Here is a 25,097-nt window from a genome sequence, read left to right as displayed (position 1 = left end):
ATGTTTCTATAAGATCCCCTCTCATCCTTCTAAATTCCAGTGAATATCAGCCCAGTCGCTCCATTCTTTCATCATATGACAGTCCCACCATCCCGGAAATTAACCTGGTGAACCTATGCTGCACTCCCTCAATAGCAAGAAGTGTAGGAAAGAAAACTGCAGATGTTGGTTTAAATCGAAGGTAGACACAAAATGCTGGAGTAACTCAGCGGGTCAGGCAGCATCTCTGGAGAAGGAATGGGTGATGTTTCGGGTCAAGACCCTTCTTCAGACTGAATGTCCTTCCTCAAATTGTGATCTGCCAGATACTACATTTTCATTGGTTCTGCTTTCATGCACTGTAAATTAAACACAGATATTCTTCACCAACATTGCAAATTACATTGTTTAAAATATACAAATCATAGAACATACGAAACTACAGCAGAGGACCAGGCCCTGGAGCACGTAATGTCTACGTTTAGTTTAAAGATACAGATACAGTGCAGAAACAGACCCTCCGGCCTATCAAGTCCACGCCGCCCAACAATCTCTGCACACTCTACACTATCCTATACACAATTGAGACAATTTACAACTATACCTTAGCCAATTAACCTACAAACTTGTACGTCACTGTCGTGGGAGGAAGCCGGTGATCCTAGAGAAAACCAATGCAGGGAGAACGTACAAACTCTGTACAGACAGCACCCATAGTCAGGATCAAATCCGGGTCTCTGGCGCTGTAAGGCAGCAACTCTACCATTGCGCCACCGTGCCGCCCTTATGCTGACCATAATGCCAAATGAAACTAATCTTATCAGCCTGCACATAACCCCAACCTTCCATTTCCTGCATATTCATATGCCTATCTAATAGCTTCTTAAATCCACCATTGTATGCTTCTACCACCAACTCCGCAGCGCATTCCAGGCATCCACCACCCTCTGTGTAAAAATACGCCCACACATCTGATTAAAACTTTGCCCCTCTCAAATTAAAGCTATGGCTTCTAGTCTTTGCCATTTCCACCTTGGGAAAAAAGTTGACTGTCAAACCTCCCTTCCATTTATAATTTTATATATTTCTAATCAGGTCTTGGCATTCTAGAGAAAACAATTCAAGTTTGTCCAGCCTCTCCTTGAAGCAAATACCCCCTAATCCAGACATAATTCTGGCAAAACCTTTATGCACCCTCTACAAACCCTTCATATCCTTTCCGTAACGGGGCAACGAGAACTGCGTGCAATATTCCAAATGCGGCATAACCAAAGTCTAATAGCGCTGCGTCAGAACTCCGACTCATACTTAATGCCTGACCAACTTGCGTTGTCACTCTCAGGGAGCTATGGACCTGGACCCAAGATCCATCTGCACATCATTGTTGTTTTGTGGGTTTTTTTAGTCTTGCTATCAACTGGCTTCCTTTCCCTTACATTCGACCTCCCAAAGTGCAACACTTTACACTTGCTTGGATTAACTCGGTATGACATATCTCTGCTCATTTCTGTAGCTGATCTACACCCATTGAATACTGATAGTCTTCGTCACTGTCCACAACTCATGCAATCTTGGTGCTGTCTGCAAACTTACTAACTAACCTATCTACATTTACGTCCAAGTCATTTATATACATCATAAACATATACATATCATAACTGATTACTTTATGCAAGTATTGGCATAGACACAAAGAGTTAAGTTGGCACTATACAAACAAAACTGAAATTTGGAGTACATGCATAACGATTGATGGTATACCACTCATCAACTATAATATTTGGGCATGGTAACCACTGAAAAAATGCCCTGTGTGCTGCATTTCCATTTCCAATTTTATATTTCAGCATATGTTATTATGGAGAGGAACTACAAAGGGGATTTGTATTCCATTAGGTTATTCAGAATCAATTATTTAGAGAAAGAGGCTTCATTACCTTTTAAAATGTTGCAATGTATCAAAATTAGCAAAATAATTAAGTGACTGTTATGAATGAATATTCAGCTGCATTCTATGCCACTGTACAAAAGTGAGTGGTTTTGCAGAAAGTGAAGATGGTTGTGAAAGATTGTAGCAGGATCTGGATCGATTGGCCAGGTGGGCGGGGGAATGGTTGATGGAATTTAATACAGAGAGGTGTGACGTGGTGCATTTTAGGAAGTCGAGCAAGGGCAGGACCTATACAGTAAATGGTAGGTCTCTGGGTAGTGTTGTAGAGGAGTGATCTAGGAGTACAGGTGCAGTTTCCTTGAAGGTCGACTCGCAGGATAAGGTGGTCAAAAAGGCTTTTGGCACTTTGGCCTTCATCAGTCTAAGTATTGAGTATAGAAGTAGGGAGGTCATGTTCCAGTTATATAAGATGTTGGTGAGTCCGAATTTAGAATAATGTGTTCAGTTTTGGGCACCATGTTATAGGAAAGATATTGTCAATCTTGAAAGGGTTCAGAAAAGATTTACGAGGATGTTGCCAGGACTAGAGGTTGTGAGCTATAGGAAGAGGTTGAGTATGTTGGGTCACTATTCCATGGAGCGCAGGAGGATGAGGGGGGATCTTATAGAGGTGTACAAAATTGAGATGGATAATCTACCATGAAAGTAATAGATCAGCTAGATGTATCGTCCCTTGCCCAGAACAGAGGAATCGAGGACCAGAAGACATAGGTTCAAGGTGAAAGGGAAAACATTTAATGGGAATCCGAGGGGTAACTTTTTCCACACTAAGGGTGGTGGGTGTATGGAACAAGCTGCCAGAGGAGGTAGTTGAGGCTGGGACTATCCCATTGTTTAAGAAACAGTTAGACAGGTACATGTATAGGACAGGTTTAGAGGGATATGGACCAAGCGCAGGAAATTAGGACTAGAGTAGCTGGGACATTGTTAGCCGGTATGGGCAAGTTGGGCCGAAGGCTGTTTCCACACTGTATCACTCTCTGACTCTATGACTCTAAGTATGAACATTTTGAAGTTTTGATACTATCATAAATCCATTTAAAATAATGATGCAATGACTTAAGGTATCTGGAAAAAGTGGCTTGAAAAAGTTATCCAGCAGTACAAAAAACTAACAAATCATTCACACTCCCAGCTCGAAAATAATCCTGAACTAACATTTTTTAAACGCCTCATTTTAGAATCTTTTTTACTTGGAGTGGAAAGAAATTGTACACTCTTGGTTTCATTAAGAAAGTCATACAATAAAATTCAGCTCAGATCTTGCTCAGAGCATACAGATTCATAGAAAAAGTGTATTGAAAAATAGAAGACAATCTGGTCCTTTGAACTGCTCTGCAATTCAATACTTTCATGGCAGATTATCCATCTCAATACAACATTCCCAATCTCCCCCCATAACTCCGTGATATCTTTTGTATCCAGAAATGTACCCATTTCTTTCTTAAGTATATTCCCACTTTTTAAAAAAAGATTAGAGAAACCAATAGAAAAACCAAATAGAAACCAATATAATTCTGCGTGTCTGGATTCCGAAATGCAAGGCTTTAATGGTGTGCATGGACATGAAGGGATTCTATGCCACCAAATTACGTGTGACCATCAGAACTGTACCGTGTAGCATGATACATGCCCATTACAGTGATATGTATCTCATTTTACATTCATTCTACTGAAGATAGAGAGTCATAGAGCTATACAGCATGCAAAACAGGTCTTTCAGCCCATGTTGTCTGTGCCAACAAAGATGGCGCTCTGGGTTGGTCCAACCTGCCTGCATTTGGGCCTTAGCCCATGAAGTTCATAGGTCATAGCAGCAGAATTAGGTCTTTGCCCACTCTCCCAAGTCCTTCTGCAGACTTCCTGCTTCCGCTACACCACCTGCCACTTCACCTATCTTTGTATCATCCACAAACCTGGCCATAAACCCATCAATTCCAACTTCCAAAACATTAATATATAAAGTAAAAACTTGCGCAGCCAACACCAGCCCATGCAGATTACCACTCGTCACCGGCACCCAACCAGCGAAAGTCCCCTTTATTCCCACGCTTTGCCCTCTGCCATTCAGCCAACCTTCTAACGATGCTTGTATCTTGCCTCTACTACCATGGGTTCGCACCCTGTTTAGCAGCCTAATGTGATGTCATATCAAAGGCCTACTGAAAATCCAAGTAAACAATGTCCATTGATTCTCCTTTATTTATCCCGCTACATTGTTCCTCAATGAATTCCAACAGATTAGTCTGGCAAGATCTCCCTTTAACAAAACCATGTGAACTTCTGCCTATTTTATTATGCGTTTCTAAGTAGTCAGAAACCTCATCCTTAATAATGGATTCTAAAATCTTACCAACCATTGCAGTCAGGCTAACACGCTTATAGTTTCCCCTCTTTTGCCTCCCTCCCTTGTTGAATAGTAGAGTACCTAAGCAATGTTCCAGTCCTCTGGGACCACTCCTGACTAGCGATTCTTGAAAAATCACTACGAATGCCTTCACAATCTCTAAAGCTACCTTTTTCAAAGTGCTGGGCAGTAATCCATCTGGTCAAGGTGATATCCACCTTCAGCCCTTTCAGATTCCCAAGTACCTTCTCCTTAATAATAGCATCTCCACTAACTTCTGCCATGACTCTTTTGAATTTCTGGCATATTGTTGGTGTATTCCACTGTGAAGACTGATAAAAAAACGTATTCAGTTCATCCGCCATTTCTTTGTTCCCCATTACTACTTCTCTAGTGTCATTTTCCAGCAGTCTAATGTCCACTCTTGCCTCTTTATATATCTGAGGAAACTTTGCTGTCCTCCTATATATTATTGGTTAACGTAACTTCATATTTCACCTTTTCTCCCCTTGTTGCCTTTTTTAGTTGCCATTCTCTAGCTTCCTGCTAATCTTTGAAATATTATATTACTTCTCTTTTACTTTTCTGCTGCCTTTGACATTGATTGTCAGCCAAGGTCACCTCGTTCTCCCCTTAGAATCGTTCTTCCTCTTTGGGATGAAAAGATCCTATGCCTTCCAAATCATTTGCTGAAACCCGCGTCATTCCTGCCAGTCAACTTTAGCTAGCTCTTCTCCCAAGCCTCTGTAATTACCTTTACTCAATAGTAATACAGATCCTCCCTCTGTGAAACTGCAGGTTGGATTTTACCTGCTATGTTCATTTCCTCCTCGGGTTTCCTTTCCCTAATCAAATCCAGTTCGCTACACAACACCAAATTTAGAATTGCCTTTCTATAGAGAGTTAGAAAAGTTACAATGCCTGGAAAATAGTAAAGCAAACAGTTGGTTGAAAAATCTGCATTTAGATCATAGAAAGTGAAGAGTTTGTCCAAATCCATGTTTCACTAGACAAAAACAGGAAGCTTCAAAGTTCATGTCTTAGTTTAAAGATTCTATACATATCACCAGTCGGAAGAATATAATTGTATGTTCACAAGATATACCATGACCCAAAACCTGTGAATTATGTCTCCTATCTTGAGTGGCATGGACAAAGGAAGACTTTGAGAAATTATCGATATGGAGCTATAATTATGTCAAATATGTTACGTCACCTGGAAACTGCTATCAAGAGTAGATTTCTACCAATGAAATATATCAAGAGAGTTTGTTTAGACACTCAAGAAATTCCTTCGTAAATTGCTGTTTCAAGATGGTTTTGTGATAATTATTTCTGAGCTGTTGGAATACAAAGGCAACATTTGTTTAAACTTATGGAGGGCATAAAGGAACTTCCTTTCCCAGAACACCTTTAATTTATGGCATCTGTCAGAGAAAGTAAATGGTTCTGAGATTGTTACGATAGCACAAAGAGAACGAATGTCTGCCCAGTACTACTGTCAAAATTTACCATAAAACAAGGTAGGGCCAAACAAGACACCGATCTGGAACTGTCAACTAGCTAGCCAGCTATGGTCTGATCTTGTGGAGGTAATTGCATATTTGTTTCAGATTGTGTTATCTCAATGCAACTTGTTTACTATGACTGACCAATTGTTAAATAAAGTATTCTATGGAAATTAGTTTGCTGTCAAATCTTTGGAAAGATAGACCAATTAAACTGTAGTACTTTCATTTTTCTAACACTGGACAGTTTAATCTTTGATTGGAACAATTCGGTTTCAATTTAAATTCATGAGATTGGTGATTATACAACCTGGTCCTTTATACTTGACAAACAACTTGATCATATGATATTTATTCCTATGTTAAGTTCAAAATTATCAATGAAGAAAAGCTCCAAGAAAGCATTGCAATCGAGAATGCGTCAGTCAATTTGTCCCATTTGCTTTGTATTTTTGCTTTGAGGGCTTAGTCATTTTATCAACTTACCATAAAAGTTGTAAAAATTGAACACTCTGGGCATGTGCAATTTTTAAAAAGTTTTTAAAATAATAAACTTCATTTGATAAGACATTTTACTGTCTACCGCCAAAGCCAGAATAATGCATTTTAGCAAGCGTTAAAATATATTTATTACTCAAATAGTTAAGACATCTACCCAACTCAAAATGCAATTCATCAGATAATGGGTATTTTCATGAAATGGGGACCTGTAGACAAATATATCTACTTTTTTTTGTGCAAGATGTGAACTCAAGTTCTGTGCAATAGAAAGCCTCAGCTTGCATATTTTCAATTACACTTAGTTAAGCGACAACTTTAATGGTTGTACATTAGCACAATAGCATAATAGATCATTCTGAATATTATAATTCAAAATAAATATCTGCAATTGAATATTTTACAAATGTAACTTTTCATACTTACAAAATAATTAGCTCTCCAAACATTTATGACATCTCTAATATAGTTGAGACAAAATATAAACCAGGAACTGTTTTTGATAATCACATATTGCTGCATTAAATTCCCCAAATGTCCTTGGATGTTTAAAACTATGGACAAAGAAGTTTGACGTTGGTGTGTTTGTCATAAAAATATCACACAACACAATTTCCAAAGCCACTTGTTGCAAACAATCACTATAAAACTGAAACATAACAAAAATGTGGATGATACCTTTCAGAGCTGGTGTTGCCCAGGCAATGAGTCGTTTCACAAGACAGCAATTGAGTAGTACCCTTTTGGAGAGGCCATGCTTCTTTCGGAACTCATAGATATCTTCTCTCCATTTCTTGGTCCTTTTCTCAGAGGGCTTAGTCATTTTGCACCCCACTGTTATCCTTAGTGTAGGAAAATTAACTTGAGGTGGCACTATCCAACCAGCTTAATCTTGCTATGGATAAAGGAACAAAAGGTCTGTCTCAGCTCAAAGATGCTGAATATCATGTGTTTATAGGAAAATAATACAGTTTTTAAAATGGCTTATGTTTTATGTTCTCCCTCTCTTTTTGACTATGCAGCATTTTACAAATGGAATGATGTGGAAAAACTTTGAAAGATGAAGGATCTTAATTTAGGAACTGCAGGAAAATCAAGGGATAAATATTCCAATTCAATTTAATTCAGGATGGTCCCTGATATCTGCTTTCACATAAATCAACATTTAAAAAACTCCCATTGAAAAGCAAAACTTTAAATGAATTGATTATATTTTCATGCGTAAAGAGCTCACTGAAATTTCAGGTACAATATTTTTCTGTGGCTTCATCTCTGGAGATCACAGCTTAAAAATGTAGTGAGATTTTCTGCTTTCATTCTTAATAGCAAAATTAATGGCATGTCAAAGACTGTGTTGAAAAACACATGCTCCAATTATTGTATTATGTTGGTCGGTAGTTGAAAACAAATAAAAGTAAATAAAATTTAATATGTACAATTTCAACACCATAACTATTAACTCTGAAATAAAGTTTCACTTTGAAATGTAAAAGTACACAAGTTAATTTTGGGAATTAAAGATTTGTGAATTTAAGTTAGTTGTGGAGAAGGTCAAAGAACATCCAAGAGGAAACAAATCAACTGGATGTTACTTATTTTCAGCAATTTAATGAGGGATCTGTCCTGGATAAATTGAAGCTGGAGAGAAACAAATAGCAACGTAATTGACCAGTAATTACAAAGGTGATTGCTTCACCAGTGTAGATACATAGCCACTAGGGCCAAAGGAGGGCAACCAAAGTCAGAGCACTCTAGATAATTAAGACAAGAAAAAGAAAAGCATCATTGAAACAGGTCTTTTGGCCCAACTCATCCATGCTGACAAACCGATTCATCCATGCAGACTCATCCAAGCTAGTCCATTTATCTTATGTTTGGGCCATATCCCTCTAAACTAGCGGTTCTTAACCTTTTTGACCCCACATCCCCATCAGACATTCTTGGTCAGTACCATGACCCCCGAAACAATTTTTTTTTTTAAAGCCCGATTTATGAAAACATGTCTGCCAATACTCAGTCAATGGGATGGGATAATTTCATTTATGACCTGTTCATGACCCCTGGAAAAACCCCAAACCCCAAATGACCCCCCTGGGGTCATGACCCCCAGGTTAAGAACCGCTGCTCTAAACCTTTCCAATCCATGTACCCGTCCAAGTGTTTTTTTAAATGCAGTTATAGTATCTGCCTCAACTAACTCATCTGACAGCTTGTTACATATACTCACCACCCTCTGAATGATAAAATTGCCCCTCAGGTTCCTAATAAATTTTGCCCCAACCTCCACTGGTTCTTGATTCTCCGACCTTGGCCAAAAGACACTGCGATTCACCCTTTCAATTCCCCACATGAATATAGACATCTCTATAAGATCATCCCTCAACCTTTTGTGTTTCAAGAAATAAGGTCCTAGCCTGCCCAATCTCTCCCTATATTCAGGCCCTTATGGCCTGGCAAAATCTTCTAAACCTTCTTTGCATTCTTTCCAGCTTAATAACATCCAGGAATAAAAAGAGAAAACTGAACCATAAATAAAGATTAACAAGTACCATTAAAAAAAATAACAGAGGCAAAGAGTGCAGGCAGCAAATAGAAAGGGGGATGCAAAGGTCTTCTGCAGAGATATTCATAAAGAAAATAGGGTTGTCAAGGTGATGAAAAGCAATTAAGTTAAATGAAGATCTAGGCAAGAATATGACTGAGATACTCTATGAATAATTTGTACCTATAACTCAGAAAGGGAACATTGCCAAAGCTATGGTAAACAAAGAGTCTGCTGGAATAATGGATGAGATTAAAACAAAGAGGAGGAATGATAAATGGTTACAGTAGGAAAAGTCACCCAGTCAGGAAATTATGCATTCTCAATTGGGAAAACATTATGGAGATGTTAACCAGGAAGTTTTAATCCTTTTGGATTCAGGAGTCATACCCAAGGATACAGAAACAAAAACATTACTCATTCAAAATAGGGCCAAACAACAAACCTGGCAGTGCAATGTCCATGTCCACAAGTTTAGAAACGACAATTTGCCAGAAAAAAAAACTTTCACACATCCATTCTGTTATCTCACCAATATAAATATTATAGAATACGAACATAACACACAATATATATAATACACATATAACACAATACATATAATACACATAACATTATATATAATACATATATAACACACTATATATACTATAGACTAAATCTCAGAATTTGTTGATTACTTGTTATTTCATCAGAAAGATAAGCAAGTAGAAGCCACAGCGTGACCAATTGATGACCATTGGCCTAATCTCTGACAATTCTTCTCAGTGTGGCCCCAAAGCAACAGGAGTGCTACAATAAGAATATCAGTGTTTAAGTTCAAGGCCACCACACAGGTGGCGCTTCTTCAACAGCAGTTCACGGATTACCCTGTGAGCCCCAAATAACAGCACTTGCAGAATGGCCCTGGTATCTGGACTACCTTAAAGTCCACCATCATTTGCCAAAGGGCTGGTTGGTGGGATTGAGATAATTAATCTCAAATACAATTATTGGACTGGAATCAATGCCATACTTTAAGAATAAAAAGGCTCTACATGCACAGAAAAGCTAACAATCAAATTCACAATCTGTGAAACAAAATGTGCTGATAACATGAAAATTAAAAGTGAAATAAACAGTAAGGAAGATAGTCATAGACTTTAAGAGCGTGCAGCCAAGATAGTGGGCAATAGAAACCAGCAGATGAAAAGGCAGGTGCATTTTGGTAAGAAAATACTGAGAGTCAATCACAATACACAGTGGGAGCTGCAAAATAAAGACAGACTTTTTTTTAAACAAATGTCTGAAAGTTCCAGGAAAAGTTCATAATTTTTTGGACCTGAGTCTGGAAGCACAAAAAATAATAGATTTAGGATATTATCCTGGATTCTACAATGAAAATGCTTATAATCAGACATAGAAACAATTCTCTGCGTAACATTCAAGGGAAGACATTAAAACATTGAACAGGTACAGAAGAACAGGTACATTTCGCAGGACAGGATTGCAGATACGCAAATAAATAGCCTAATCCGGGCCACATAAAGTCTATAAACCTTGGGATGTTCAGTGACTTACTATCTTTTTCCAATTTTTAATAGGTTGAAGATGAGAGGATACTAAACAAAATTATTTGGAGCAAAATGACAGGGATGTAGGGAAATAATTAGAAAGTGGAACTAACTGAATTTACCTTCCAACAAACCCGGTACAGATTTATTTATTGAGACTTCAAGTTGGACCAGTTCTTTTATTCTATGATCACCAACTGAACAGTCAGAACAAAATGAGTTTCGAATTCAAGAGCTTGAGTAGGTTGTGGAAATAAAACAGTGAGTCAACTTGAATAAAATGAACGTCAATTTAGTAGGAAACATAAATGAGCTGGTAAACCAGTGAGAAATTCAAGCCATTAAAATGTGCATACTTATTTACCATGGGACATTGCAAAGATGAGTAGAGAGCTTGATTTCCTTCCATTCCCCCCATTCAACAGAAGAGTTAAAGTGACTTTGATATAAAGATTATACTGATTATTTTGACAAGTTATATCTGCTTGGTGTGAGCAAAACATTATTCTATTCTGAAAGGGAATGTGTTTTTTTCCCCATTTGTAAAGTATTTGATTGTAAAATATTTCCTAGTAAAATTAAGAAAATTATGCTTGTATTTTAACTGAAGTTTGGGGAGAAAATAACTCACTGGATGAAACATTGGCAGAGATAGAAATACACACTGCAGTTCCTTTCCTGCAGATAATTTTAACAAACCGGGTTGCTGGAGTAAAGCCTTATAATCTCTAGTTTAGTTTAATCTAGGACTTCTACTTCAAGAAGAATTAATAGAAACACCACAGCAATAACTAGCAACTCAAGCATGTTTGAACAGTTATTCTGAAGGTGCTAGTTCTGAATCACTTACAAGAGACATTGCTAGGCCTTCAAGACAAATTCAATTAGGTAATTATGAAAGCGGCATTGTATTCAAACACACCAATACTGAACACAAAGTACTGAATTATCATGTTGTGATTGTGGATGGCTTCACACATAGACAATCTGATCAATACCATATTTCCTTTTGTGGGGGATATGTTTCTATTTTAGTTACTTGAAGAAAAGTAATGTTGTCAATGATGTAATAAAATTTTTAAGGTATTAGCACTAGGAAAATCAACCTACACAAGGTATGGTATGATCTGAGTGATTTGAGTCTTTACTTGGAGGGGTTGGTCAAGGTGGCGAGGGGATATGGGCAGTCTCATGCATTGTGTGTGCACTGTTGTCCTGTGAAAAAGCCAGTGAACAATTGAGGCTTATCTCTGTGATTGCATTTTCAGCATTTTAATTGACCTGTTGTACTAAACTCAATTGATAGATTTTGCATGTACTGAGGAGTCTTCAGAAAGTTAGTAAGTAGAGAGTGTCATTAGGCAACAAGACTTGAGTAACATTTCAGATGACTCGAATGTTTCTACTGCCGACAAAGGTCAATCAGTAATACTAAACATGTTAAGCAATACTAAGGTGTAGGTTCCCCAAAACGTGTGAATGATCCAAAATCCTTATACAGAGATGTAAACTTCATTTGTTAATACATATTTAATATTGAAGTATCTAATACCCAGCAAAAATATATATATATATATATTGCAGGAGTACACAACATGTACTTAACAATACTGATAGTAATGTCAAATATTTTTTTATATTCACCTTTCAAAATTTAGCTGGTTAAAGACAGACAAATTTACCTTTTAGAACAATATTAAATAAATCAAAAATAATGGAATATTTAAACAAATGCAAATACAACATTTCACCCAGTATCGGAAATCAGTGTTGTTAATTACCACTGTTTCTTGCAATTTCTACTAATATATTCCTTGTGTATTTAATCTGAGTATTGCAGTTATTTATGTCATTTGTTTAAATGGTAGGTCTGAAATAGAGGAATAAAGAGTAATCTTTAATATTAATAATTTTTTCCTTTAACACAAAAATAACAGATATTTTCATGTACATTTGGTTAAGACAGAATCACCATTTTATCCAAAAGTAGAATGGTTTCCAAAATGCAATTAGTTAAGTCCGTTACAGCATCTTTATTTCATGTGCCAGAAATTAACCATATATGGAAGCACTAAATAGAACACAACTTCACTAATATTAATGAAGAATCCATAAAATTACAAATTACACTGTATAATTTGACTCAAATTTAAAACAGTTTCCACTAAAATTGAAATAACTTTGTTGCCATCACAAAGGAAATTTCTCTTACCTTAATCTGTAGCAAGGAAAAGCTACAAATTAATCTTCCTGCGACTGCAGCAATTATCCTGCCTACTCAAGCTTTCTATGCTGTACAGAAAGGGGCTCACCCCTGTGGTTGTTATTGAAAAACCAGGCTGCCAAAGTAAGAGAAGGAATCATAGATTATTTGAGCTTTACAGTAGTTCCAGTGAACAGATGAGACCAGAGCTAGTTAGTTTGTTTTAAAAAACAGGATCATTCCAATACTGCACTTTCTATTTGCTCACGCAAACCGGTAAATTACTCTATGATCACATTTATCACAATGACTGCTATTTCACAGCAACCGACAATCTTTTAGCAACAACCAATTACAAATAGGGGCCAACGGCTGTGGTCCAGATGGGTGTGGGGGTAGAGCAGGGAGACAGCGACACTATGTTCAATATTGTACATGAAATCACTCACAAATATCTACGAAAATCAAAATTACAGCCAACTATACTGTAATCACAAGAAATTCATATGAATAACATTGTTTCATTGGTGAATATGACTTATTACTCAATGATGAAAGGAGATGCATTAATTTAGTTTAGTTCAGGGATTACAGCATGGTAACAGGCCCTTCGGCCCACCAAGCCCACACCGACCAACGACCCCCGCACATTAACACTATCCTACACTAGAGACAATTTTTACAATTTTATACCAAGCTAAATAACATGCAAATTTGTATGTCTTTGGAGTGTGGGAGGAAACCGGAGAAAACCCACAGAGAGAACATGCAAACTCTGTACAGACAAGCACCGGTAGCTAGAATCGAATCCGGGTCTCTTTCGCTGTAAGCACTGCAAGGCAGCAACTCTACCACTGCGCCACCGTGCCATTTTTGTATGTGTGGGATCTTATCTTGAAAAGAATGAGGGAGTGCAGTAAATGCAGTCAAAGTAAGGATATTGACAAATTGAATACAAGAAATTTGCAATATTGTAACTTTAGTAGTTTTATTAACTTGTCAAATGTACCACAATAAGTTGCTACAGCAAGTTTCCTCCTCGTTCCCCACGTTACAGTTGACGAAAATAGTGCTAGTGAATAGCCAACATATTTAAATGCCTATGTTCAATGAAGTGATGAGGATTTGAAGTACAGAAATCCCAAGCTGCCTATAACAGAGCAGTACAGGAGGATGCTCAACAATTATTGCATCTCCACACAGTATTGTTAAATTGTGATGATCTAGCACTAGCAGATTTTCTGAACTATTCAATTATTCAAAACAAAACTTCAACACACTGAAATCATTTTTGTAAAAAAAGATGCTAAATGGTAGAATAATAATTTTTTTACAGAAAAAACCCCAGTATATTTAAAGGGAGTGTGGAAACTGAGGTCCCAGTGTATGAAGAGGAGCATATAATCTGTCCTGCTGAGCCTGGATTTCTCAATAGTTGGATAGTGGAATATTGGAGATTTTCAAAGTTATAACATTTTAATCCACTCCTTTTACCACATGCTTTACTATGCTTGGAATTATAACATTCTTCATGCAAAACACAATTACATTGAGTTATTTGGTATGTTTATTGTGTTTCATATTCCAGATGTATTGATTTAGTTATACAACAAATTTTTAAAAATGATCAGAGTCATGGTTTACATGAATGTTACAAAGGGACCTCAAGCTGGGGAAAGAGGGAAACTGACTTGTTTTGCAACCTCTACAAATCCTCTACAAATTGTTCCCGAGCATACTCCTTGGAGAAGACTTGCAGTCTTGCTGTGGAGCATGAACAGTCAACAGCAAATAACAATTAGGACTGATAAACCCAACTCAAAAGACATAGAAGAAAGCATCACTTTCAACGGACAACAGCCTTCAACTGGCAAGGTGTTTAATGGTCCCAGATGTGGACCCCCTGCTCAATGGGATCCTAGAATTTTATTTGTGTAGGAAGGAACTGCAGATGTTGGTTTAAACTGAAGATAGACACAAAAAGCTGGAGTAACTCAGAGGGACAGGCAGCGTCTCCGGAGAGAAGGAATGGGTGACCTTTCAGGTCAAGACCCTTCTTCAAATTGGATGTTTTTGCCGAACATATTTTGAAATCATTGCACAAGGCAAGTAAAAAAGATTCCTTCTCTTTGATTGAAATGTTGGAAGACAAGGACTACCAAAAAAGGGACTAACAACCTGCAAATGGTCAACAATTTCCAAATGACTGCTGTGATTAGTGTGGATTGTAAGAACATCAACATCTCCTCCTTACAAGAAAGACAACTTTCATGCATTGCATGTTAATCGGGTAAGAATTCAGAGGTTATGCCTGAACAAGGATAAGGAGTGTTTGTGCTCCACCAGAGAAGGCAGACTGATTCCGTAATGACTAATGAGATTGCAAACGGCGGTTTTGCATATGGCTAAAGAGTTTTCCAACACATTGTGCTGCTGAATATTCCTTTTTCCACATCCTATCTACACAATTAACACATCAGTAGATAGGAATTTGACTAGGAGGACTGAAAGGTTAAAATTCAAATGGAAGTTTATTTGTACTTGGGGGAGCAAGAGTTGCGTGGCACTAAAAGACCGTGCCTGAATATTGTTTAGGTTCTGATGTATGCAGGCATAAACTATTCATTTGCTGATGAGTTATGAAGGGAATTGATAATATTCACGAATGACAATATCATTGCCATTTCTGATGCCTTGAAGGAAGTAAGGTTTATAAAGCAGTTGAAAATGACAGAGCCAAAGTCAATGTCTGTAGTAACTTCCTATGATTGGGATGATTGACCTCCAACAACCCCATTGCCACCTCCCTTTGCACGAGGTCCGGTTCCAACCCTTGACGTGCTTTCCTCCTGCTGCCCATGATCTTCAATTTTACCAGTGATCCTTCGATATTCAGGGCAGTCACTCTCACATTGTTCTTGTGATTCACATATTTGATCCTTCTTCAATAAAGCTATGATGAAATCTAGATTCAAGTGATCCGGACAAAAATAAACTGGGCATCAGTAAGCAAAATATTTGCCGAGTATTGGTGGTATCGAAAATGATTTCCCATTATGGAGGGTAGACTAATTGTATGGTAATTGGTCATATTGAATTTTGCTTGCATTTTTATTAATAAGACATGATCCATTTTCCATATGTTTGGGTAGATTCCGCTATTTTAACTTCACTGGAACAGCTTGGCTCAGTACTGCTGCTTGGGTTCTTGACTGGCCCCAGAGCCTTTGCACTTTCCAGTTCCCTCAGCCATTTCATTATATTACATGGTGAGTCAATATGGCTGAATGGTAAATACCTTTTGTGATGGTAACAATCTCAAGAGGAAACCAAGATGGATCATCTATTCAGCCCATCTGGTGAAGCTGATTGTGAACACTTTAGCCTGATCTCTAGTGAACTTCACCAACTTCACCATCATTAAGGGCGGCTTTACACAAATGCTGATCTGATTGTCCATCATCATTCATGAGCACGTGCAGCAGGATTGAAGGCAGGACTGACCAGTTAGTTGCGAGATCACTTACCTCACTCAGTCTATTACATGTTGTTCAGCACATACCCAGTCCTGTATTGCAGTTTCTTTAGGCTGGCACCTGCTTTAAGTAAATTCAGTTTTGTTTCTCACATGCTCTTCCATATTCCTCCTTGGACTCAGATTAATTTACTGGCTAAGTAATAATAGTAGATGAGGAATATATAGGAAATAAGGTTACAACTTACAGTGTACATTTCTCTTGCCATTGATGGTCCACAGCAACCCATGAATGTCCAGTTTGGAAATGCCAGAGTTCTGCATCTATCCCCTTTGGCATGTTTGTAGTGCTAAGCAAGAGTGTGGTGGTTGTTTTAACTCCACAAGTGGTCACTTCTAAATCTGCCATAGATAGATGCATTAGTCACAGGTAGATTAGTGACATCAAGGTCAAATGGATTTATCCCATCTACTGGTTCACTCGCAACAGACCTCACTTTTCGGGACCAGTCAGTGTTGGTGTTGGCGTTACCATCGCTCTCTGGTGATTGATAATGAAATTCCTCATCCAGAATATATTTTGTGTGCTGGTTACTTTCAGTGTCTTTTCCAAGGGAAAAGTTCAATATGGAGGGGCACTGATTCATCAGCAGAAGAAGGAGGACAGTTTGCTGGCAATCAGGTGGTTGACTATGATTGACCATTAAACTTTAACTATTGTTAAAGGAAAACAGCTGGATTTACAGCTAGGTGTCATTTCACAAATTTCCCCAGCCACTCCCAATTGCAAGATGCACGTGTCAGTGATAAGCACATGGCCAAAAGGTCTACAATCAGCATATGGTTAATAGTTTGATAAGGCAAATACTTTGCCCTGGATATACATTTAATTTTAAATGCTGTGTAGTTACTGCAAGAAAATAAATGATTCAAATGTCCCAGAATTTTCTCAATAGAAATGAAAATGAATCTCATAATCATCTCCCGTGTCAACAGAATATTTAAACTGGCACGATTAATATTCATGTGCTGTCAGTCAATCAGCAAAGTCATCTCTGACGTCATTGCTGACCTCTCCCGAAGAGGCATTGCTCCTTCTATTTTGGGAGAGACAAAAAAAAACAAAAGCACATTTTCCAATGTCCTCAAGCTGCTTGAATGCCACCTGATGGTTCAGGCTGCTTCGTTTCATTTACAAAAGTGAAGTGGATTTTCTAAATGTTGAGACACTTAATGCCTTAACACACAGCAATAACTTCCTCAAATCCCCACAATATGCTCAACTGGGACATTTGAAGAAAATGCCGACCATTAGCTGTTTGATGAGCTACTCAACAGATTACGATATCATCAAGCCTTCCATGACCACTTTGCCGAATACTCGCTTCTGTCCATCAAAGCCTGCTGGAGTTCTCGATTGCTCGCTATTTTAATTCCCCTTCACATTCCCATACAGACCTAATTACCCATGGCTCTCTCCACTGTTAGAGAGAGGGCCAACACAAATAGGAAGGAAAGCTCCTAATAATTCATTTGGGTAGCCTACATGAACATTGAATTCCAGGAATCCTTTCCCCCTTACCATATATCTGTTCCCCCGTCACCTGCGCACACCTTTCTTTCCACTCTGATCACCACCGTCCATCCCATTCCTTTTCTCTCTTCCCTACGGACATCTCATCCCACCTTATTCTGGGTCCCCCCACATGTCTATCACCCTCCACCAGCACCACACCTCCACCCACTCACTCCCACCTGTTGACTTGACTTGACTTGACTTGTTCCTTTTCACCCATTATCCCTCCGGTTCTATATTTATCGACTCAGAGGCATGGAGTCACACAGCACGGAAACAGAATGCCCCATTTAAGTTAGTCTCATTTGCCTGCATTTGACCCAGATCGCTCAACTTTTCCTATCCATGCACATGGCCAAATGTCTTTTAAATGTTATTGTCTCTGCTCAAACATTTCATCTGGCAGCTCGTTCCATATACTCACCACTATATGAATGAATAAGTTGACACCCCAGTTCTTATTAAATCTATCCCCTCTCAATTTAATCCCATGTCCTCTAGTTTTTCATTCCCCCACCCTAGGAAAAAGACTGCATTCACCCGATCTCTTATTCTCATGATTTTTTACACCTTTAAAATATCACCTCTCAGAAGCATGCCCTCCAAGGAATAAAGTCCTAGCCTGCCCAACCGCTCCCTCTAGCTCAAGCCCACATGTCCCAGCAATATCCTTGTAAATTCTCTTTGTACTCTTTCCAGCTTAACTGCATCTTTTCTATAGCAAGCTGATCAAAACTGAACATATTACTCCAAATGCAGTATCACTAACATCTTATAAAGCTATAACATAACATCCCAATTTCTGTACTCAATTCACAGACTAAGAAAGGCCAGTGTGCCAAAAGCCTTCTTTATCAGCCTCTCTACATACAACACCACTGTCAAGCGAATATGTACTTGTACTTGTATTCTGAGATCCCTCTGCTCCCCAACACTCCCTCAGGCCCTTGTGTGAAGTGCTGCTCTAGTTTAACTTCCCAAAATGCAACATGCTGCCTGCCTCACCGAATTCCTCCAGTAAGTTGTTGCTCTTTTATTAAATATTCCAGCATTTACAGTCTCCACAGAGCAGATCATGTTGTTTACTGTCATGATTTTCTGATGAATTAGCATTAAAAGTTCTGGAATGTGACTTTTACTCTGAGCCATCCATTTAAATACAACTCACCTTGTTACAATAATGAGACTACAACATCTCAAAACTACAATTATCCCACATTCCAGAATAGAAAAAACAGACTATCACTCATCTTAATACTAGCAAGTCTAACAGCATCCTGGAGTGACTGTGCAGCAGAACCAGCACAGATGCACAACTAATAGTGGCTGCTTCACAGAACTCGTGACCCTCATTCATTCCTGACCTCTGCTCGTGAGCGTGCGCAGCGTTTGCACATCTTGCAGGTTTCCTTAGGGTGTTGTGGGTTCTTCTCACACCCCAAAGATATGTTGTCGGTAGTTAATTAATTGTAAACAATTCCTAGTCTGGAGTGAATGATGCAATCCAGGCGGAGATGATGCCAATGTGAAGAGAATCCAATGAGATCTATCTAGTGCTCGAGTAAAAATGGAGGCATAATGGTAAATGCAGATTTGATGGGCTGATGAGCCAATTTCCGTGCTGTGTGACTATGATTCTAACAATCCAAATAAACCATGACAATTGAAGGTCCCAAAGATTTTCACTCCTTGCCATGTCGCTTGTGGACTTCATAATTAAGGATGATAAATGCTTGAAGCCTCCTCATCCTGGTCAGTTTAAATGCCCATCATCATTCATGACAAGATGTGGTGGGACTGAGGAATTCTAATATGTTGGTTGAGAGATCATTTTGCTCCGTCTTTTACATTGTAGCGACCATAGGGATTGGTCCTGAGAGTCGAACCCTCGGATGGGCCAGCAAGGTCACGTGTGGTTTTGGCGCCCAAAACCAGTCAGTGGGAAGAGAACTTCGATGTGAATAGTTTGAGTTTAATGGTCGTCTGCGATCTCGGTTGTTATCTTTGTAACTGAATATTGCTACCGCAATAAACTTCTTTGACAAAGTTACAAGCCTTCAGACTCGCCATAACATGCTGTTTAACACATATCCAGTACAGTGTTGCAGTTTATTTAGGCTGGAGCCCCATTCTACGTACATTCAGTTTGCTTCTGGGATGCCCTTCTGCATTCCTCCTTGAACCAAGGTTAATTTCCTGCCATACTGTTTTAACAATCCCCAGAAGTGCAATCAATGAAATGGTTTGTACTTTGAAAAGCTGCCCATTGGTTCATCACAAAAGTCACCAGAAAGCTAGAACTGGCACATTCAGAACAGAGTAAACACTGAATGGCATGAGAAGCAATAATAACTATTAACCTTGAAAATGTAATGGAAAAAGTGAGGGTTCTATCCTTTAATATTTTCTTTTGCTTTCTGGATGCAAATGAAACCTATTTCTTGCATTGTACTTCTTATTTAGAATCTGTACATTTATTTAAGGTCCAACAATTTGACCAATTGATGGGACCCACTGTTATATTTTCGGCTACAGACCCCCTATGAAGGCCATGACTCGAGTTCAAATGTCACATTAGAGTAGATCAATGTCAGGATGGCCATAAACCTTTCAACCTGTCAATCCAATGCAGTACACAGCCTGTGCTTTTGTTTGCAGTAGACAATAAACAATCAGAAAAAAACTTTGTCTGCCATTCCTTACTTCACTATTTTCCAGCATTAAATTGAATTTATTATCTTGCACGTTTAAGGTGAGGTGCAGGAGCAATGAAAATGTTGACTGCAGGGGCATCATAATGACATCGATTCAGATAATACATAATATTTTTTATATAATACATAAATTTATGTATAAATTATACACAAATTATGCCAGGCAGTGCAAAAGAAGGACTGTGAAAGAACAAGACATGTCACACTTAAACTGGACAATTGCCATCTCCAACAAAAACAATCTTAAATAATAAGACAATGCAAAATACACAAGTAGAAAACAAGTAAATTGTGGAGCAAGAGGTGGTCAGTGGTATTCCTTAGCTGAGGAAGGTGGTGCAGGGCAGTCAAGAACCTGATGGTTGTAGGAAAGTAGTGTGGTATTTAACGCTTCTATACCTCCTTCCCAATGGTAGCACCAAGAAGAGGGCATGGCTGAATGGCGAGGATCTGTGATGATGGATGCCACCTTCAAGAAGCACCATCTGTGATGGTGGGCAGGACTGTGCCCATGATGGACTAGGCCGAGTCCACCATTCTCTCCAGCCTCTTGCACCATATTACAACCAGTCAGGATAATGCATCTGAAGAAGTTTGATGGAGTATTCAGTGGCATGCCAAATCTTTCTAAACATCTAAGAAAGTACAGCCTTCTCTGTGATTACATCTATGTGCTGGGACCAGAAGAGGTGAGAGATGTTATTGCACAGGAACTTGAAGCTGCTACCTCTTTCCATCGGCGGCCCACCAATGAAAACAATAGACAATAGACAATAGACAATAGGTGCAGGAGTAGGCCATTCAGCCCTTCGAGCCAGCACCGCCATTCAATGCGATCATGGCTGATCACTATCAATCAGTACCCCGTTCCTGCCTTCTCCCCATACCCCCTCACTCCGCTATCCTTAAGAGCTCTATCCAGCTCTCTCTTGAAAGCATCCAACGAACTGGCCTCCACTGCCTTCTGAGGCAGAGAATTCCACACCTTCACCACCCTCTGACTGAAAAAGTTCTTCCTCATCTCCGTTCTAAATGGCCTACCCCTTATTCTCAAACTGTGGCCCCTTGTTCTGGACTCCCCCAACATTGGGAACATGTTATCTGCCTCTAATGTGTCCAATCCCCTAATTATCTTATATGTTTCAATAAGATCCCCCCTCATCCTTCTAAATTCCAGTGTATACAAGCCCAATCGCTCCAGCCTTTCAACATACGACAGTCCCGCCATTCCGGGAATTAATCTAGTGAACCTACGCTGCACGCCCTCCATAGCAAGAATATCCTTCCTCAAATTTGGAGACCAAAACTGCACACAGTACTCCAGGTGCGGTCTCACCAGGGCCCGGTACAACTGTAGAAGGACCTCTTTGCTCCTATACTCAACTCCTCTTGTTACGAAGGCCAACATTCCATTGGCTTTCTTCACTGCCTGCTGAACCTGCATGCTTCCTTTCATTGACTGATGCACTAGGACACCCAGATCTCGTTGAACTCCCCCTCCTCTTAACTTGACACCATTCAGATAATAATCTGAAACCGCACGTAGTCTCCAGGTTTTTCCTTTCTACAGAAAATTATTAATTCCTTGGCTTTGTTGTTGTAGAGCAATATGTTGTTGTTGCACAACTACTCAATCAGGTGGGTTTTTTTTAAAAATCACCAGCTCTCTAACTCTCTCATAAACAAAGCCTCATCACCAGCTACAGATCAGTCAAAAACACTGTTGATGTTGGAGGATTTGTTGATAGCATTGCCTTGCCACACTGTCACTGGTGTGAAGAGAGAAGAGCAGGGGGCTGAGTACCAGTTACTAACTTGTTTGACATAAGTGAGCAGATGCCTGACTCATATTTCACATGGTAATTTGAACATTTTAGATTGCTATGATTTTTGTTTTTCCCAGTAATTACTTCAGAATTGCTAGTGTGAAATATATTATAAAGATGCACAAGATTTTACTCTGTCATGTTCTTGGAACATAGCAAACACCCACTTAGTTGTCATATTTTCCAAAAGGTAAAGAGAAAGAACTAAAGAAACACAGCAGCAAAGCAGCAGGTAAATTGTCAAACAGCCTCCCATGATCTCTAGGAACTCCCCTTACATGATGAATGAGAAGATATACTTTATAGAATCAAATAATTTCCTCTGCCCTCGATGATCTATTCCCCTCAGTTACTTTAATAAAGAAGTTCACTCAGGAGAAAAATAGAAAGATACAAATATTTAAAAACTGAAAGAAGCTGATTTATAGAAGGTCAAGCTTTGGGTGTAATCACAACATTGTGCTAATTTCCCCAGAGTGAAATTCTGATTCAAGTTTCTGTGCAACTCATTTGTATAATAAATATAAATTCTTCTTTGAATCATCGCCACTGAGCAGCATTTTGCAAAGCACTTCATTTTTTTCTAAAAGAAAATCCCCTTCGATTTAAATTTTCTGATAGCATCCCCCAAATCCATGGCCTCGATCACCGTGGATATGGGCTGCACATGCATGGGAACATCACATCAATAGGTTTCCCTTTAATTCATCTCAATTTAAAATATATCATTCGTCCTTCATTATCTCATGTCTAAACCCTTAAATTCACTCTTGAAAAGCACAAGAGTACCCTCATTAGATGAACCACAGCATTCAAGTCAATAGCTCAGCACAATCTTTTCATGGGCAATTAGAGGAGGCAATAAATGCTGGCCCAGATCCTGAAAAGTGAAGTAAAAATAGTCCTCAACAGTCTACAGGTGGTTACTTTATACTGTTTCATATTGATATCCAGCATTTTTAACTGCACCTTGTGATGATGAGACAGAACTGTGGAAATGAGTGGGAATCAATTATGTACAAATTGGCACTAAAATGTAACATCGCACGACTTGCATACTGTCAGTCTTAAAATGTATGTGCCAGAATGAAACCTTCGAAATGAAAATGACACATTGCAAAAAAAAACAATTTAATCATTTACCATTAGAAATTAACTAAAAGGGTCAATGGAGCAGAAAGGATTCACACTCATGTGAGAAAGCTGAAAGTAATTAAAAAAAACTAAAATACTGTAGTTGCTCTACATCTGAAATACAAAATAAGAATGTTGGAAATACACAGATTGGGCAGAATGTGCAGTGAGGAATTACATTAAAGTTTTATATTCTGACGTCAGGGGTTGACCTGAAATGCTACCTCAGTTGCCTAATCTGGAAATCTTCCAGTATTTCTTGTCTTATTTTCACCCAAATGGCAAGTGACAGTATAATGTGAGCACCTTAAATATTTTACTTCTGGGGTTCCCAACTGATTATCAGTAGCAAGCTTGATGTGGGTCAGGTGATACAATCTTGACTCAACCATGTAAAGGGACAATCTAAAGTGGAGATGGATTGGAAGAAGAAATCTCACATGGAATCCAGATGCAGACAATTTGGTTCTGTGATTTGCTAAGAGAAGGACATTCTTCCAAAGCAAGGGAAGAAAGTGGTTACCAATGAAACAAAGACATTATTTGTGATGGAAAAGATGATCAGAGTGTCATGGAATTTTCCAGGATTCAGTGTGGAAAGGCAATATCATTGATGCATTGTGATGCACATGACATACTCCCACCACCTTACTTATCAAGTGGATACAAGGAACTGCAGATTGTGGTTTACAAATAAAGACAAAGTGCTGGAGTAACTCAGCAGATAGAAACATAGAAACATAGAAAATAGGTGCAGGAGTAGGCCATTCGGCCCCTCGAGCTAACACCGCCATTCAATATGATCATGGCTGATCATCCAACTCAGTATCCCGTACCTGCCTTCCCTCCATACCCCCTGATCCCTTTAGCCACAAGGGCCACATCTAACTCCCTCTTAAATATAACCAATGAACTGGCCTCAACTACCTTCTGTGGCAGAGAATTCCACAGATTCACCACTCTCTGTGTGAAAAAAAACTTTCTCATCTCGGTCCTACAAGACTTCCCCCTTATCCTTAAACTGTGACCCCTTGTTCTGGACTTCCCCAACATCGGGAACAATCTTCCTGCATCTAGCCGGTCCAACCCCTTAAGAATTTTGTAAGTTTCTATAAGAAAATTCTTAAGGGGTTGGACAGGCTAGATGCAGGAAGATTGTTCCCGATGTTGGGGAAGCCTCTTAAGGCAGCCTCTCTGGAGAACAAAGATAGGTAACATTTTGGGTCACAAGACTTCTTCAGACTGATGGGAGGAGGGGGCTGTGGGAGAAATCTGAAAGAGGGAAGGCGCATGACAAAGCTGCTAAGTTATAGGTTGATGTGGGGGGCGGGGGGGTGATAGGCAGACAGTGAACAAAGCTGGTATCAACCTATTAACTGTCAAACTTTGTAATGCCCCTTTTCTCTTCAGCTTTTGTCACCCTCCCCCCCAACAATATGTCTGAAGGTCCTGATCCAAAACATCATCTATCCATGTTATCCAGAGATGCTGTCTAACCCGATGAGTTACTAACTCATTTTGTGTCTTGATTTACCTTACTCATCAACCCTATGCACACCAGAACTTGGGTGCTTAATGGAGCTGGGGTGATTATAGAAATAGAGAGTGCCACGGCTATGGAAAACTAGGAAAGAATGAAAAATTTTGCGCAGCAGCAAAAATTGACGCAGCAGCGGGTTGTTGGCGCCAACAACTTGCTGCCGCTGCTGCTGCCGCTGCTGCTGCCGCTGCTGCTCCCAGTCCCCAGTCGAAATGCTCCCCGCCCTCAAAACACTCCCTTCTCCCCACACA

General features: G+C 39.1%; 1 protein-coding gene across 1 annotated transcript in view; it reads right to left on the bottom strand.

The window, feature by feature from the left end:
• Positions 1 to 12,663, bottom strand: part of kcnip4a (potassium voltage-gated channel interacting protein 4a) — a 742,411-nt gene extending 729,748 nt beyond the window's left edge. The window contains exons 1-2 of the mRNA XM_078400665.1: positions 12,591 to 12,663; positions 6,962 to 7,178 (exon numbers count right to left, since the gene is read on the bottom strand). Coding sequence (XP_078256791.1) covers positions 6,962 to 7,106 — 145 coding nt within the window. The 5' untranslated portion in view covers positions 7,107 to 7,178; positions 12,591 to 12,663. The remainder of the gene's footprint in view (positions 1 to 6,961; positions 7,179 to 12,590) is intronic.
• Between the last annotated feature and the right edge of the window lie 12,434 nt (positions 12,664 to 25,097).

The sequence above is a fragment of the Rhinoraja longicauda genome, chromosome 1 (assembly GCF_053455715.1).
Source record: "Rhinoraja longicauda isolate Sanriku21f chromosome 1, sRhiLon1.1, whole genome shotgun sequence".
NCBI classification, from domain to species: domain Eukaryota; kingdom Metazoa; phylum Chordata; class Chondrichthyes; order Rajiformes; family Arhynchobatidae; genus Rhinoraja; species Rhinoraja longicauda.
Note: the sequence above shows the minus strand (reverse complement) of the source record. Positions and strands in the feature narration are given on the sequence as shown.